We start from the raw sequence: 17743 nt of genomic DNA on the forward strand, positions 1-17743 counted from the left end.
AATCTAATGTAGAAATATATATATATATATATTTTGTGTGTGTGTGTGTGTGTATACAGTACAGGCCAAAAGTTTGGACCTTTATTTTCATGACTATTTACATTTTAGATTCTCACTGAAGGCATCAAAACTATGAATGAACACATATGGAATTATGCACTTAACAAAAAAGTGTGAAATAACTCTAAATATGTCTTATATTTTAGATTCCTCAAAGTAGCCACCCTTTGCTTTTTTGATAGCGCTGCAAACCCTTGGTGTTCTCTCAATGAGCTTCATGAGGTAGTCACCTGAAATGGTTTTCACTTCACATGTGTGCCTTGTCAGGGTTCATTAGTGGAATTTCTTGCCTTATTAATGGGGTTGGGACCATCAGTTGTGTTGTGCAGAAGTTAGGTTGATACACAGCCGACAGCCCTATTGGACAACTGTTAGAATTCATATTATGGCAAGAACCAATCAGCTAAGTAAAGAGAAACGAGTGGCCATCATTACTTTAAGAAATGATGGTCAAAATTGCAAAAACTTTTGCAACTGAATGTGTCCCCAAGTGCAGTCGCAAAAACCATCAAGCGCTACAAAGAAACTGGCTCACATGAGGACCGCCCCAGGAAAGGAAGACCAAGAGTCACCTCTGCTGCTGAGGATAAGTTCATCCGAGTCACCAGCCTCAGAAATCGCAGGTTAACAGCAGCTCAGATTAGAGACCAGATGAATGCCACACAGAGTTCTAGCAGCAGACACATCTCTAGAACAACTGTTAAGAGGAGACTGCGCGAATCAGGCCTTCATGGTCAAATAGCTGCTAGGAAACCACTGCTAAGGAGAGGCAACAAGCAGAAGAGATTTGTTTGGGCCAAGAAACACAAGGAATGGACATTAGACCAGTGGAAATCTGTGCTTTGGTCTGATGAGTCCAAATTTGAGATCTTTGGTTCCAACCGCCGTGTCTTTGTGCGACGCAGAAAAGGTGAACGGATGGATTCTACATGCCTGGTTCCCACCGTGAAGCATGGAGGAGGAGGTGTGATGGTGTGGGGGTGCTTTGCTGGTGACACTGTTGGGGATTTATTCAAAATTTAAGGCATACTGAACCAGTATGGCTACCACAGCATCCTGCAGCGACATGCCATCCCATCCGGTTTGCGTTTAGTTGGACCATCATTTATTTTTCAACAGGACAATGACCCCAAACACACATCCAGGCTGTGTAAGGGCTATTTGACCAAGAAGGAGAGTGATGGAGTGCTGCGCCAGATGACCTGGCCTCCACAGTCACCGGACCTGAACCCAATCGAGATGGTTTGGAATGAGCAGGACCGCAGAGTGAAGGCAAAAGGGCCAACAAGTGCTAAGCATCTCTGGGAACTCCTTCAAGACTGTTGGAAAACCATTTCAGGTGACTTCCTCTTGAAGCTCATCAAGAGAATGCCAAGAGTGTGCAAAGCAGTAATCAGAGCAAAGGGTGACTACTTTGAAGAAACTAGAATATAAGACATGTTTTCAGTTATTTCACACTTTTTTGTTAAGTACATAATTCCACATGTGTTCATTCATAGTTTTGATGCCTTCAGTGAGAATCTACAATGTAAATAGTCATGAAAATAAAGGAAACGCATTGAAGGTGTGTCCAAACTGTTGGCCTGTACTGTATATATTTAAAAAAAATGTAGGACAATGTGGGGAAGAGGTGGCATAGTGGATAGTGAGTTGGACTGGTGAACAGAAGGTCATGAGTTCAAATCCCACCTAGGAACACCACCACTAGTGGTACTAAGGCACTTAGCCTTAAGTTACTCCAGGGAGACTGTCCCTGTAATCTCTAATTGTAAGTCGCTTTTTTTTTGGGGGGGGGGGGGGGGGAGTGGACAGGCTCCTCACTTGGGGAACCTGCGGAGCATCAGGTAGCGCAGGCGCTCCTTGGCCTCCTCCAGGGAGCTGGGGGGCCGCTGGAGGGCCTGGCAGGGGGGCTCCTGGCTCTGCTCCAGGCGGAAGCACAGAGACTGGACCTTCACCAGCAGGCCTGACCGGTCCAGCTGCCCGATGGACAGCCAGTGGACCCCCCCGGGAAAACACTCTGAGGGAGACAGAGGGAGAGAAACCACCACACAGCCAAAGTAAATACAGTGAAGCAATACATACAGTGTTCAAGGTTCGACTTGGTACCGATGCTGAAAATAAGCTAAACAAGCTAAAGTACGATGGTGCGAGTCAGCGGACTGCTATTTACTTAATGTGTCAGCGTTGTAATAGTATCTGAGCCTCTGTCAGATGTAGACTGTTAGGAGACATGGTACCATGGCAACCAGTATCTGTATCTGTGCCTGCTGTCAGATGTAGACTGTTAGGAGACATGGTACCATGGCAACCAGTATCTGTATCTGTGCCTGCTGTCAGATGTAGACTGTTAGGAGACGTGGTACCATGGCAACCAGTATCTGTATCTGTGCCTGCTGTCAGATGTAGACTGTTAAGAGACGTGGTACCATGGCAACCAGTATCTGTATCTGTGCCTGCTGTCAGATGTAGACTGTTAGGAGACATGGTACCATGGCAACCAGTATCTGTATCTGTGCCTGCTGTCAGATGGAGACTGTTAGGAGACATGGTACCAAGTCAACCAGTATCTGTATCTGTGCCTGCTGTAAGATGTAGACTGTTAGGAGACACGCCCATCAAGTCAACCAGTATCTGTATCTGTGCCTGCTGTCAGATGGAGACTGTTAGGAGACATGCCCATCAAGTCAACCAGTATCTGTATCTGTGCCTGCTGTAAGATGTAGACTGTTAGGAGACATGCCCATCAAGTCAACCAGTATCTGTATCTGTGCCTGCTGTCAGATGGAGACTGTTAGGAGACATGCCCATCAAGTCAACCAGTATCTGTATCTGTGCCTGCTGTCAGATGGAGACTGTTAGGAGACATGGTACCATGGCAACCAGTATCTGTATCTGTGCCTGCTGTCAGATGTAGACTGTTAGGAGACATGCCCATCAAGTCAACCAGTATCTGTATCTGTGCCTGCTGTCAGATGGAGACTGTTAGGAGACATGGTACCATGGCAACCAGTATCTGTATCTGTGCCTGCTGTCAGATGTAGACTGTTAGGAGACATGGTACCATGGCAACCAGTATCTGTATCTGTGCTGCTGTCAGATGGAGACTGTTAGGAGACATGGTACCATGGCAACCAGTATCTGTATCTGTGCCTGCTGTCAGATGGAGACTGTTAGGAGACATGGTACCATGGCAACCAGTATCTGTATCTGTGCCTGCTGTCAGATGTAGACTGTTAGGAGACATGCCCATCAAGTCAACCAGTATCTGTATCTGTGCTGCTGTCAGATGTAGACTGTTAGGAGACATGCCCATCAAGTCAACCAGTATCTGTATCTGTGCTGCTGTCAGATGTAGACTGTTAGGAGACATGCCGATCAAGTCAACCAGTATCTGTATCTGTGCCTGCTGTCAGATGGAGACTGTTAGGAGACATGGTACCATGGCAACCAGTATCTGTATCTGTGCCTGCTGTCAGATGGAGACTGTTAGGAGACATGGTACCATGGCAACCAGTATCTGTATCTGTGCCTGCTGTCAGATGGAGACTGTTAGGAGACATGGTACCATGGCAACCAGTATCTGTATCTGTGCCTGCTGTCAGATGGAGACTGTTAGGAGACATGGTACCATGGCAACCAGTATCTGTATCTGTGCCTGCTGTCAGATGGAGACTGTTAGGAGACATGCCCATCAAGTCAACCAGTATCTGTATCTGTGCCTGCTGTAAGATGTAGACTGTTAGGAGACATGGTACCATGGCAACCAGTATCTGTATCTGTGCCTGCTGTCAGATGGAGACTGTTAGGAGACATGGTACCAAGTCAACCAGTATCTGTATCTGTGCCTGCTGTCAGATGGAGACTGTTAGGAGACATGCCCATCAAGTCAACCAGTATCTGTATCTGTGCCTGCTGTCAGATGGAGACTGTTAGGAGACGTGCCCATCAAGTCAACCAGTATCTGTATCTGTGACTGCTGTCAGATGGAGACTGTTAGGAGACATGGTACCATGGCAACCAGTATCTGTATCTGTGCCTGCTGTCAGATGTAGACTGTTAGGAGACATGCCCATCAAGTCAACCAGTATCTGTATCTGTGCCTGCTGTCAGATGTAGACTGTTAGGAGACACGCCCATCAAGTCAACCAGTATCTGTATCTGTGCCTGCTGTCAGATGGAGACTGTTAGGAGACATGGTACCATGGCAACCAGTCAACCACAAGTCTGTTAACATTAAGGTATCTGTGCCTGCTGTCAGATGTAGACTGTTAGGAGACATGCCGATCAAGTCAACCAGTATCTGTATCTGTGCCTGCTGTAAGATGTAGACTGTTAGGAGACATGCCCATCAAGTCAACCAGTATCTGTATCTGTGCCTGCTGTGAGATGTAAACTGTTAGGAGACATGCCCATCAAGTCAACCAGTATCTGTATCTGTGCCTGCTGTAAGATGTAGACTGTTAGGAGACATGCCCATCAAGTCAACCAGTATCTGTATCTGTGCTGCTGTCAGATGTAGACTGTTAGGAGACATGCCCATCAAGTCAACCAGTATCTGTATCTGTGCCTGCTGTAAGATGTAGACTGTTAGGAGACATGCCCATCAAGTCAACCAGTATCTGTATCTGTGCCTGCTGTAAGATGTAGACTGTTAGGAGACATGCCGATCAAGTCAACCAGTATCTGTATCTGTGCCTGCTGTCAGATGTAGACTGTTAGGAGACATGACCATCAAGTCAACCAGTATCTGTATCTGTGCCTGCTGTCAGATGGAGACTGTTAGGAGACATGCCCATCAAGTCAACCAGTATCTGTATCTGTGCCTGCTGTAAGATGTAGACTGTTAGGAGACATGCCCATCAAGTCAACCAGTATCTGTATCTGTGCCTGCTGTCAGATGTAGACTGTTAGGAGACATGCCCATCAAGTCAACCAGTATCTGTATCTGTGCTGCTGTCAGATGTAGACTGTTAGGAGACATGCCCATCAAGTCAACCAGTATCTGTATCTGTGCCTGCTGTAAGATGTAGACTGTTAGGAGACATGCCCATCAAGTCAACCAGTATCTGTATCTGTGCCTGCTGTCAGATGGAGACTGTTAGGAGACACGCCCATCAAGTCAACCAGTATCTGTATCTGTGCCTGCTGTGAGATTTAGACTGTTAGGAGACATGCCCATCAAGTCAACCAGTATCTGTATCTGTGCCTGCTGTGAGATGTAGACTGTTAGGAGACATGCCCATCAAGTCAACCAGTATCTGTATCTGTGCCTGCTGTGAGATGTAGACTGTTAGGAGACATGCCCATCAAGTCAACCAGTATCTGTATCTGTGCCTGCTGTAAGATGTAGACTGTTAGGAGACATGCCCATCAAGTCAACCAGTATCTGTATCTGTGCCTGCTGTAAGATGTAGACTGTTAGGAGACGTGCCCATCAAGTCAACCAGTATCTGTATCTGTGCCTGCTGTAAGATGTAGACTGTTAGGAGACATGCCCATCAAGTCAACCAGTATCTGTATCTGTGCCTGCTGTAAGATGTAGACTGTTAGGAGACGTGCCCATCAAGTCAACCAGTATCTGTATCTGTGCCTGCTGTAAGATGTAGACTGTTAGGAGACATGCCCATCAAGTCAACCAGTATCTGTATCTGTGCCTGCTGTAAGATGTAGACTGTTAGGAGACGTGCGATCAAGTCAACCAGTATCTGTATCTGTGCCTGCTGTAAGATGTAGACTGTTAGGAGACATGCCCATCAAGTCAACCAGTCAACCACACATCTGTTAACATTAAGATTTAGACTGTTAGGAGACATGCCCATCAAGTCAACCAGTCAACCACACATCTGTTAACATTAAGATTTAGACTGTTAGGAGACATGCCCATCAAGTCAACCAGTCAACCACACATCTGTTAACATTAAGGTCGCTATGACATGAACATGGTAATGCTTTGTATACGGCTTCAGACTGGCTGATATATCAATGGGTCACTAGAAGAGCTGATGTAAAACTCAGTTCTGGGTTCAGACCACACAGCTGTTGTTCACTGATATTACAAGTAAAACAAAAAAAAGTGCTGATTGTTACTTTCAATAAACATTATTGTACACTGACAGTAGCAGATCAGTCTGTCTTGAAACCCCTCTACAGGCGTTTGACGCCGCATGTCAGTGGAAGTTATGATTCATGGTAATATTCACTTATTTTTTACCACGTTAAGGTTTCCAAATTAACCACGATCGTTAACGCGTTAACATTGACAGCCCTAATTATTATTATTATTATTATTATATTAATATTTGGGTAATGCTAATGCCATCTGGTGAAGCCAACATTCAAACTAAAACACTGGAAACACTGGAAGGTCCTCATGTATTTCTACAGTGAGTTCACCTGTGATGAGAGCGTGGTCTCTGACGGCCTCTGCGGCCAGCACTGACTTGCCACAGCCGGCCATGCCGAACACGGTGACCCAGCCAGGCTCCTTCTGGAGGCGGTACAGCTTCTCCCTGACCCGGTTCACCAGGGCCGGCCTGCTCACAAACACCACGGGCCTCTGGGGCACCCCGCCCTCACTCAACACTGTCTGGACTGGTACACACACCGGAAGGAACAGAAGAAGAAGAAGAAGAAGAAGAAGAAGAGTGAGAGACATGCACAGAAATACAGGGATGGTCGGAGAGAGGAACAGATACACCAGAGCGCGCACAGACAGACAGACACACACAGACAGACAGGCACAGACACGTACACAGACACACACACACAAATAAATAAATAACACACACATAACCTGGGTTTTCCCCAGGATTTTTTAACAGCATAGCTCTGGATTGCATTATCAAAACCCACCTCACGTTTAACGTCAAAATAGGCCAGAAATACCTCTAAACTACCCCTACCTGTGTGAGTGATGCACTGGCCAACGGGAGAAAAAAGGAAGGCCATTTCAAACACTCGCCTTAGCATATTCACGGCTGCAGGATATCCAAGTAGAGCTAAATATGCCGCTTAAGCGTCTGCGGCAGGACGTTCAAACTAGGTGGAACAGCACCTAGAACACACACCACTACACACCACTACACACCACTACACACCACTACATGATTGAAAGCCTCATTGCGCAGAAACGGTCACTCTCTGCGCATGTGGCTGAATATGACCTGCCAGCGACGCTAACAGCAAACCAGTGGGGGCTGTTGGGGAAGACTGCCACCACGGTGTTGGCCCCTTTTGAGGAGAGGACAAGAGAGGTGAGTGCCTCATCCACATCACTAGCTGATGTCATCCCCATTGTGGGTGTCCTGAGACGTGTTCTCAGTCGGGAAAACGACACTGACCAGGGGATTGAAGCGATGAAAAGCACACGCCTCCTCTACGCTCTCAACAGACGTTCTGACAACCTGGAGTCTGAGCCGTTCTACTCGGTTGCAACCCTGCTTGATCCACGTTACAAAGACAGGTAAGGGAATTTCTGTTCACTTTACTTAGCCTAATCTGATTCAACGTGTGTGTGTGTGTGTGTGTGTGTGTGTGTGTGTGTGTGTGTGTGTGTGTGTGTGTGTGTGTGTGTGTGTGTGTGTGTGATTAACAAATCCCTCATATCTCAATTCTGCAAGGAATTTGCACTACTATTACCATTTCATTTTCTCAAATGTCAAGTGTGAACATGAATTATTGTTCATGACAGAAGGTTGACTGCACAGGAACAGGTTGATCTTCCTGAAGAAGAATCTTTCCCTCATGGTTAACTGAATAATATGTTCAAAAGCTTTGTTACAAAGAAACAGCACCTGTAAAAGTGATTTTTAATGGGTTTTTGGTGTTGTTGTTAAAGCAGTTGTTATTTGTTATTGTTATTTATTTCGAATACTATACAGATTTATTTGGAAAGTTATATTTAAGTTATGTTTTACAGTGCCATTTTGTTTTTGCTACTGTTATTTGCAAGGCTACACTTTAAAAAGGGGTCCTATAATTGATTTTCCATTTGTAAGAGAAGATAAATAGAATAAAAACCTGAAGGCACTAAAACAAAAAATCAGACAGTCACTTTTTTTTCCTACAATGCTGAATGCTGCTGTTTAAATTGTTTTAACTTTAAACCAGTCGGTCACTGAGTAATGCATTGCAGAGTACTGTTTTTGTTACTTGAATAAAGGCTGGCAGTCTTTAATAGCCAACTGTTGTTGTGGACTATATACTGGGGAAGTATTTGTTATTATTCAGGAGTAAAAAAATAAATACAAATATCGGATTGATATCGGTATCGCAGATACCTGAAGCCCACGTATCGGTAGTGAAAACGTGGGATGGGGACATCCCTAGGTTGAATGGAACGCCCTACAAGGTCATGTCTCTAAAACCCAGAGTAAAATCAGTTTCAAAAAACAAGTGAAGCAACACATCATACGCATTCGATTTGTGTAGTTGCCACAGGTACTCCTAACAGAGTATTTCAATTGTTGTTTATTTATTGTTGTGTGTGGATGGTTCTTCTTTGTTATGTGTTTTGTGATGCTCACCAAAAAAAGAGGCTGTGAGCATTGCTGACTTTTTATTTTTTATTTGTTGTTATGTATGCTGATGTTATTCTTCTTTGTTACATGTTTTTGTGATGATTTCTTGTATATGTTTTGTGTGGACGCCAGGAAGAATGGGGATCCTAATAAATCAAATCAAATCAAATCGTCGCGTATGTTGGGAAGTCCGAGGTCGCAAGTTCGAGACTCAGTCTGAGCGACTTGAATTCTGGGGCTACTGTTTGCAACAACTTGACATCTGTTTAACTGGCCTACTCACCGTAGGGCGTTCCCCCGTCTAAGAAGCTCTTTTCGGCCTCGGGGGAGGTGAGGGGCAGGTGACAATGGAGCAGGTTGGCCAGGTCCCCGTAGCTCTCCCGCACCAGGGCGTTGTAGAAGGAGATGTAAGCCCGGTTGTCCTTCCTCAGGAGCAACTCCAGCAGGGCCACCGCCTGGTCCCTCCTGGTAGGCTGGAGAGAGGATGAGATAGGGGATAGAGAGAGGGGGGGTGGGGGAAGAGAGAGAGAGAGAGAGAGAGAGAGAGAGAGAGAGAGAGAGAGAGAGAGAGAGAGAGAGAGAGAGAGAGAGAGAGAGAGAGAGAGAGGGGGGATGGAAAGAGATGGGGGAGGAGGGACGGGTGGGGAGGGGATAGAGAGAAGGAAGGGGGAGGGGGTGGAGAGAGAAAAAGAGTGAGAGGGATGTAGGAGTGAGGGAGAGAAAGAAGGACAGAAACATATGAGTGAAGAAGAGTTATAGGCTCTACACAGATAATCAATATAAACTGATTCAGACCTGATAAGCCAACTAAACTATCCACCACATACATTGCTTTCATCAATCAAGTCATGTCAGATCAGTGATTTCAGTAAGAAGGAAGGAGGTATTTTGGCAGCATTCAAACAGGCCTAGAATTTGGCAACATCCACCTCCTTTACTCCTAATAAGAAAATGGTCAAATGGACTGCACTTATCCAAAGCGCTTTACAACGGCCTCTCATTCACCCATTCACACACCAATGGCGGCAAGCAACCATGCAAGGCGCCGGCCCGCTCACTGGGAGAAATTTGGGGTTCAGTGTCTTGCCCAAGGACACTTCGACATGTGGCCAGCCGGGGCTCGAACCGCCGATCTGCCAACCTTGCGATCATTAGACGGCGGCTCTACCTCCTGCGCCACTCCTCCCTCCTCAGAGACCCACCTTGCTCCTGATCCTCTCCTCGTCGTCCAGTGTTAGCACGCCGTCGCTGATCATGTGATCCATCAGGTAGGACGCCTTGATATCCTGCTCCAGGGTGGCGCGTGAGCTAAGCAGGCAGCTCCGCGCCCCTTCCTCCATCATCATAGCGATGGGCCAGACCAGGACCAGGGGCGGACTAGAACGGTCCGATTACGGGTTCTCTTGTAATGGAGCTGGGTGACCAGGAGGTGCGGGATGAAAGAAATTAAACCTTTGTAAGATAATGTTAGGCCTACATAACCAAACAGGTCTACTGTAAACATGTTGTCCCTCACGAATGATGTAATCCTTCTGTGAATTGGTTATGAATTGGTGACAACAAAGGATTATGAGGGGCTGTTAGATATGTACCAGAACTCCTGACTATCGATCTAACAAGACAGGAGATATGCTTGTTCTATGTTTGGAATTTCAGTTGTTACTACTATAGCATCTTCCTTGGGCAAATCAGTGTAATGTTATAAATGCCAGATCTCTATGGCAAGACACATCATTTAGTCAAAATTGTCCCAGTGGTGTCTGAGATATTGCTTGTGAGATACCAACCGATAGAGAGAAATCAACAGTCCTTTCACCAACAACAAATGACATAACCAAAGTGGTCCTGCGTGGCTTAGTTGGTAGGGTGTGTTCTTGTAGTAACGCTAGCTACATGTTTGGCACAGTCTCTGTGGATAAAAGCCACTAACAACTGTAACTATGGTCTCAATCTATCACTGCGTACCGTGAATGAAAAACAACCAATTATCAACAACATGTGTGCCCATCCAAGTCCAAACTTAACAAACAAGTCAGCTAGTTAGTGGGGTTAGCTCTATGTTCATCAACAGTTGACATATTGACATAATAACACAGCAGAGGTAAGGTTAACACAAATCATTTCTAATGTCTAATGTTCTCTAATGCTGCTGCCACATCCATCTGGAAGCTAGGTAGGGTGGCTAGCTACGTGACTAGCTTGCCAACTGCTGCTGATTTGACAGCTGATAATGACAGATCACACTAAGGGTGACAGTCGAAAATCTGTCGGTGGGCATACCATTTCATATTGCCGTAACGTTTATAAACCTTACCTTCACAAGATCCAGTTATCTTTACCAGCTATTAAAACAACAACACCTGGGATATCCACCGCCGGGCTCAACCCGTTTGAATTGCAAGACTTGTCTCAAGTTGTAAGAACATGACACGAAACAAGTCAATACGCACGACAATCTATTTACTCCCGGGCCAGCACGGTAGCAGTAAACAGAACTCGGTAGTGTGGAACACGATTCCAATCAAACTAGTGTTTATGAATATAATGCACAATACAGGGTGTGTAGGGTCCCTACCTCGTTTTGAAATGAGGGTCTTCAGACTGACAACAAAAACAACTTCCCCGATCTGAAAGTTGGCCAATGGAATCGCGCCGTGTTATCACGTGACAAGGTCCGCTGTCACCGGGTAGATATGAGCATGATGGAGCCAAGTATATCCCGATTTAATTGCAGCCGAAACCCACCTTGACGGAGTTTGGATGGATTAGAAAATAACCATATGGTTCGTGACGTCACCATACCGTGCCTAAAATGTTGTTGCACCTGAACGAGCGTCTTGTCCCATCCTTTTAATAATAATAATAATAACTTTTTATTTGTATAGCGCTTTTCCTGTGAACATTGCAGCTCAAAGTGCTCCAATATATATAATATATATATATATATATATATATAATAATAATAATTTAATTATCTAGTCATTTAAAGTCAAATCTTGACTTGAACATATTTGCTGAGGTTGCATCCCTAATGTAAACTAATGCCCGTAGTTGCCTATAAATGGTCAGTGATACCAGGTATAAACGCCCCAAATTAATATGAATCTATAGTGACTCCATGACGATAATGACAACAAATCCCCACAGAAAATACATTTATTTCACCCAGTGAAATTCTGCACAACAGTTCTGCGCAACGAGCACGCAACAATATGGAACTGCACTCATATCTCGAAAACAACATCAGTTTAAACACAATGTGTCCTACTGTTGTTATTATTTATGAGAATACGTTCATAACATGCACGTATTGTTTAATAATTACAAATCCAATCAAATATGATTCCCGATTAAACTACAACATATTTGAGGGGTTATAGATATCTACATTTGTATCTATTATCCTAAATCATGTTTTTATGTGTGCATTGCAGGGAACTCTTCACTAGATTACATTAGATTCAACGAAACGCATTTCGGCATCTAACCAGATGCAAATACAGTGGGGTTGCTAATACAGTGGTTATGCTATGCTATGTTTACAGGTCATCAGTGAGTTTTGTGTTAAGAGGTTGAGTAGATACATCTGATAATGAAATCAAAGTGAGTGATTCTTGCCTCATGAAACCAGAGCATCCTTAGTTTTAGGCTAATAAACATTGGCAAAGACATATTACTGAACGGGCCTACCGGGCCCAGGCCCAGGGGCCCCAGAGATCAGGGGGCCCTTTGCATTTCTTGTCGCAGGGATGCCGGTAGAAAATGTCCTACTGTAACTGGGACAAATGAGATTCATTTACATTTTACATTTTTGGCATTTAGCAGACGCCTTATTCCAAAGCAACTTACAATCAATACATTTGAATACTAAGCATGTGAATCAGCAGTCCACCATTCGTTGCAGGAAGAGTACTCTAGCTCGGGCCCGGGGCCACTGATAGAAGGAAAAACCTTCTCCCTATTATCGCCTTCTACTAAAACTTTTTTTTTTTTTTTTTTATATTACTGGAGAAACTGAGAAACAGTACAAGGGGGGCAATAGAAGTTCTTAGGGACACAGTAGAGGGGAAAGCGGGTGTCTTTAGGAGACGTAGTGGTGAGGGTCAGAAGATATCTCAGGAGGATTCCTTATATGAACGTAAAAAAACTATTTTGAATATACTTTTGAATATACTATTTTGAACAATTTTATAGGGGCCCACGTCATTGCAAAAAAAGAGAAGCTTGTGTGGGCTACATAGTTTCTATAGCCTACTCAGATTCTAATGCGAATACAGGCTACATTCCCATTAGATTAATGAGTAGGCTATAGAAACTAGACACTAGAGGGCGCCATTAAAGTTTGTGTACTGGGGACAGGTCACGAGGTCACACTGGTGCAGGTCTTTTACAGATCTTTTATTAAGGCAGAAGATGATAAAAGCCCACAAGGACTACTCCGCGTAATTATCGATTGTGGCCTGCAATCTATGTTTCCAAATGTCTATGTTGCGCTGCGGCTATTTTTGACTCTGCCTGTAACCAATTGCGAAAGGGAGCGGTCATTCTCTGTGCTGTCCAGGATTAAAAACGAATTGCGGACTAAAATGACGCAACACCGTCTCAAGGCTCTCTCTCATGGCAATTAAGAGCGAACTGACCAAATCACTGGACTTTAATGATATCGTGGATGATTTTGCACGAAGCAGAGCCAGGAAAAAATGCATTGCATAAGGTAAGACTATTTTATGATTAATTTAGTCTTATAAAGCCATCCTGTGGTTGCTATATATGACACCATAGTGTTGCCAATTGTTTTTGGTTGAAAGCGGTGTATTTTGTTACTGTACATGTACTGTTGTTGGCTTCAATTGAGTGTGGCATGCCTGTGTTGTAAATCCTGTGTCGTTGAAATACAGGTGAATTTTTTCTAGTTATTGTGCTGTTGGCTTTGAGTGTTCCTCCGCTGTAAAACCTGTTGAGATGCAGGTAAACGTAGGCTATGTCTTATATACTGTTGGCATTGTGTTTACTTGCGCTCTAAAAAAAAATGGTGTTTGCGCTAGGGAGGGGGGGGGGGCCTTTCTACACGTCCAGGCCCAAGGGCCCATTTCTTCATGATCCGTCTATGGTGCCTGGACATGCGGATGTGTAACCCTTTCTGTCCAATGAGGTAATTTCTGGACATTATTTCAGATTTTTTTTTTCTGATTTCAGGACAATTTTTGTCCCAAGAGCAACACCAGTGGAAGAATGTTCCAAAATGTAACCTTTCATTCTTTCTGCATTTTGACCGTATTTGTCTTTCCTGTTCATGTTTCTACTGCACACATATTGAACATAATTTATACTATTTTCATAATGACTGTCATGCACGTTTTTTTCTATAGGTCCTACCCAGAGAGTTATAAACTCCCCTAAATTAACTGTGATTATACTGGGTACGCCATAGAGTCAATATTTTGATGTTCTGTGATTTGAGTCTGCATAAATCAATTGTTTGTGAATCACTGTTACCACACAGTAAATTCCGCAGTGTTAAATATGCAGTGTAAAAATACATTGACTCTTTCCGAGTTATTACAACAACAGCTAGAGTAATATTCCCTCCAGTGTTGGTTGTCATAGTATTGACGTGACTAAGTGACAGACGAAGCACGACTGGTTATTGCTTCAGTTTAACAGATGATGGCCCACTGATTTCATGGAAATCAAAGAAACAAGCTACAGTAGCCTTGTCAACCTGCGAGGCAGAATACATGGCGCTGGCTGCGACCACACAAGAGAGTTTATACCTAATACAATTAATGAATGGGATGGAGAACAATGGTCAATATGCACCAGTGAAAATATTTGAAGATAATCAAGGTGCAATTGCTTTATCAAAAGATCCAGTGTGCTGCCAAAGGTCCAAACATATTGATATTAGATATCATTTTGTTCGTTCAGCAGAAAATGATGGTAAAGTCATACTAGAGTACTGTCCTACAGAAGATATGGTGGCAGATGCTATGACGAAACCAATGACCAAGTTCAAGATGGAGAGATTCATGCAATTCATGTTGGGTGTGTGATCTATTAAAGTGTCTGTCAAAGTTTTTACGGCAGCGGTTCCCAACCTTTTTGGACTCGAGGCCCACATAAAAATCTCGAAAGTATTCGCGGCCCACACAGGCATTTTACAGACGTGTAAATGTTTTTGTGTGTCTCATCATTATTCTCTTATTCTTATTGAATATTTCATATGCATCATCATACAATCATCATACATACAGTGCAGTAGGTCTAGTAGTAGCAGCACACTGATGATGCATTTTTGAAGGTTTTAAAGAAAAAAATACAGTACCATGCATGTATTTTTTTAATTAAAACGTTTTTGTACAAATATATTTTGCCCATGTTTGGCGGCCCACTTGCAGTACTCTCACGGACCACTAGAGGGCCGCGGCCCATAGGTTGGGAATCAGGTCTGAGATCTAGTGGGGGTGTTTAATGTTGATCTCATTTGCATACTCACGCTGTGTGTTGTCATACGCAGGTTTACGTATGTTAATTACGTTCATGTCTATAAAATGTAACAGCGCCAACTAAATCTGTCTCTTTCCGGAATGTTAACCGATGCGAGCAGTCCTGTGTCTTGATTACCAGAGAGACAGTTAGCAAGCATGGCTTCCACACCGTCAACAACAAGTATGTTCCTTGATGCAATGGGGAGTTCATGCGAATAGTTACAACGTTGTGATGACAACATTTGATGAGTACTTTTTCCCAAGACGGAACTATATCCACGAGCGGCCGTTTTTTTTTTTTTTTTACCAGAGAGTGCAGCGGAATGGGGAGCAGGCAGAGACATTTATCAGAGCTCTTTATGATCTAATATTTTATATATCTTTATTTTATCAGAACACTGAGTTCGGCGAAGTAAGGGATGAGAACATTCGGGACCGGATCGTACCATACAGTCTGTTCGGCAGTCGGAGACCGTTAACATGCAAGTCAATGCACAGGAGGAGGCTAATGTAGCCACCACAGCGCGAAATAAACATCTAAAATGGCGGCGAAATGACCAGAGAGGAGGAAGGGCCGCGGAGCGTGGGGGGAAGTGCGGAGTTGATTGACACGGTGACGTACTCTGGAAAGCCCCGCCCATCATTGTTCAATCAGTCCCACCTGGTTTCTTCAAGCCGAGCAGCATTTCCACAGTCGCCATTTCACTGTGAAACAGCTACGGTAAGTGTCTCATAATCACCTATTAAACGGATACTTTGGCATTTCAATAGAAGCAGCATTTTAGAATAACTTTATATTGTTGTTCACCGTACACTCCAGCTGATCTTATATCTTAAAATACTGGTTTCCAAAGGGCTAATGTCACCGACCATGTGCAAGTGTTCACATTATTAAGGCAAGTTAGCTAATGTCTAACTAGACAATGTCAGTAGAGGTAAAGTTAACGTTCTTAACAGAGTGTAGAGGGGTGATTGTGTTGTCTTTTTGGTAATGTCTCTCGATTCCAGTAAAATACGTTAACAACGTGCACGTGTGGGGAGTTGGCTAACATAGCTAATATTAGCTTGAATGGCTTGTTTACTAACATGTGCGCGGGGAATCATACAACGATTAGCGTTAGCATCATCACAGAAGATGTAAGGTAATGGCATAGACTTAATTAATGTCTTTCTTTAAATCAGTTACTGCGTAATAGGTTTATTTTTTGGCTAGTTGATGAACCTATGGTAAATGTGGGGGTTAAGTCACTGTTAAATTAGATGTGCATTACTTATCTTAATGTTAAAGTTACTCGCACATTTAAGCATGGTCAGTGACGTTAGCACTTTGGAATCCTGTATTTTAAGACACAAAAGACCCAAGTAGAGAAACTTGAGTTGTAAAATCATTTCATGTGCTGGCTGGCACCTTCAGCAAGATGACATGATTCAACATAGGTAGAATTAAACCTGGCTGACTATTTCTGCAAAATAGCTCATCATTTGTCACCTTTTCTTATACTCCAATATATACGGTACTCAAATTGATTATCCACCTCACAAAAGTTGGCCTTGCTGCAGGGCAGTTCTGAGCATGCATGAGATTGTTATACATTTGTGTTTATTGTAATAATGTGCATATGGACTTAACTATGATAAATCATGTCCTGTTACTCTGCAGGAAGCATGCTGCTTAAAGTAAAACTGGGTGATGTCCAAACATTTGTTAGAATAACAGAGCCAAAGCTGACAGATTTTTTGATTGCAGGTAAGAAATTGACATGTGCAACAAAAAGCTTTAGGTGCTAATAGTAACTGAATTGAGCTATTTAAATATGATGTACTGGAATACTTGGAAATTGAGGGGTAAATGTTTGTGAATATTTGAGTAGTTGACTATGTGAAATCATACAAGCTTTTGTGCCTGTTTCCTAGCATAATTTGCAACGTTTGGTGTCCCAGCTGTAACAGAAGGTGCGAAAAGTATTGACAGTTCTGGGACTGAGTTGGATGACGATGTTTTTGAGGATATAGTAGGCCTAAATGATCCTTCAACTGGTGTGCTAACCATCAAATATGACACAGGTTTGTTTCAGTTAAATTTGTTATCTGTTATTTAATGGATCATTTAGTTTTGTCATGTGAAGCTTACATTGTTCATTGAAATGAAAAATGAAATGATCTTTGTCATTGTACAAGTACAACGAAATTTAGATGCAGCCCCAGGTCTAGTGCGACACAACAGCAAGATAATATAAACAACAACAAGACATTGGATGGGTGCATGAGGGAACTGTGTATAATGTAGTTTTTTTTCTTCCTCCTACTTGTTCAAGTATTGTCAGGTTCTGGTTCTCCTGAGCTGTCCCAACAGTCATCCCTCGATACCTCAGACTCTCAGGATACAACCATCATTTCAGATAGCCCTGCCAGAAAACGCCAGAGGCTGGATGCAGAAGCTAAGCAAGTAAGAGTTGACACACAAAAACACCAGTTGTTTCTTGTGACACTTCTGAATCTGTTCTTGAATCAGTTCATTTTAGGCATAAATGGAGATGTTACATTACATGAAGACAACGTTCAAGTCATGATATTACTTTATTTTCAGCAGTTATGTGAACTTTGAATTGCAGTGGATATATAATGTGATGAATTGTTTTGCATTGTGTTAAGTTGGTGGAATCCATTCTTACCAAG

General features: G+C 43.4%; 1 protein-coding gene across 1 annotated transcript in view; it reads right to left on the reverse strand.

Annotated features, from left to right (window-relative positions):
- LOC308163894 (apoptotic protease-activating factor 1-like) overlaps positions 1-11165 on the reverse strand; it is a gene marked incomplete at its 3' end in the record, with an annotated part of 18157 nt that extends 6992 nt beyond the window's left edge. Inside the window, exons 1-5 of the mRNA XM_080538070.1 lie at positions 11155-11165; positions 9782-9993; positions 8863-9052; positions 6454-6651; positions 1882-2077 (exon numbers count right to left, since the gene is read on the reverse strand). Coding sequence (XP_080394196.1) covers positions 1882-2077; positions 6454-6651; positions 8863-9052; positions 9782-9925 — 728 coding nt within the window. The 5' untranslated portion in view covers positions 9926-9993; positions 11155-11165. The remainder of the gene's footprint in view (positions 1-1881; positions 2078-6453; positions 6652-8862; positions 9053-9781; positions 9994-11154) is intronic.
- Between the last annotated feature and the right edge of the window lie 6578 nt (positions 11166-17743).

Source organism: Nansenia antarctica (assembly GCF_963989245.1).
Source record: "Nansenia antarctica genome assembly, chromosome: 8".
In the NCBI taxonomy this organism is placed as follows: Eukaryota; Metazoa; Chordata; class Actinopteri; order Argentiniformes; family Microstomatidae; genus Nansenia; species Nansenia antarctica.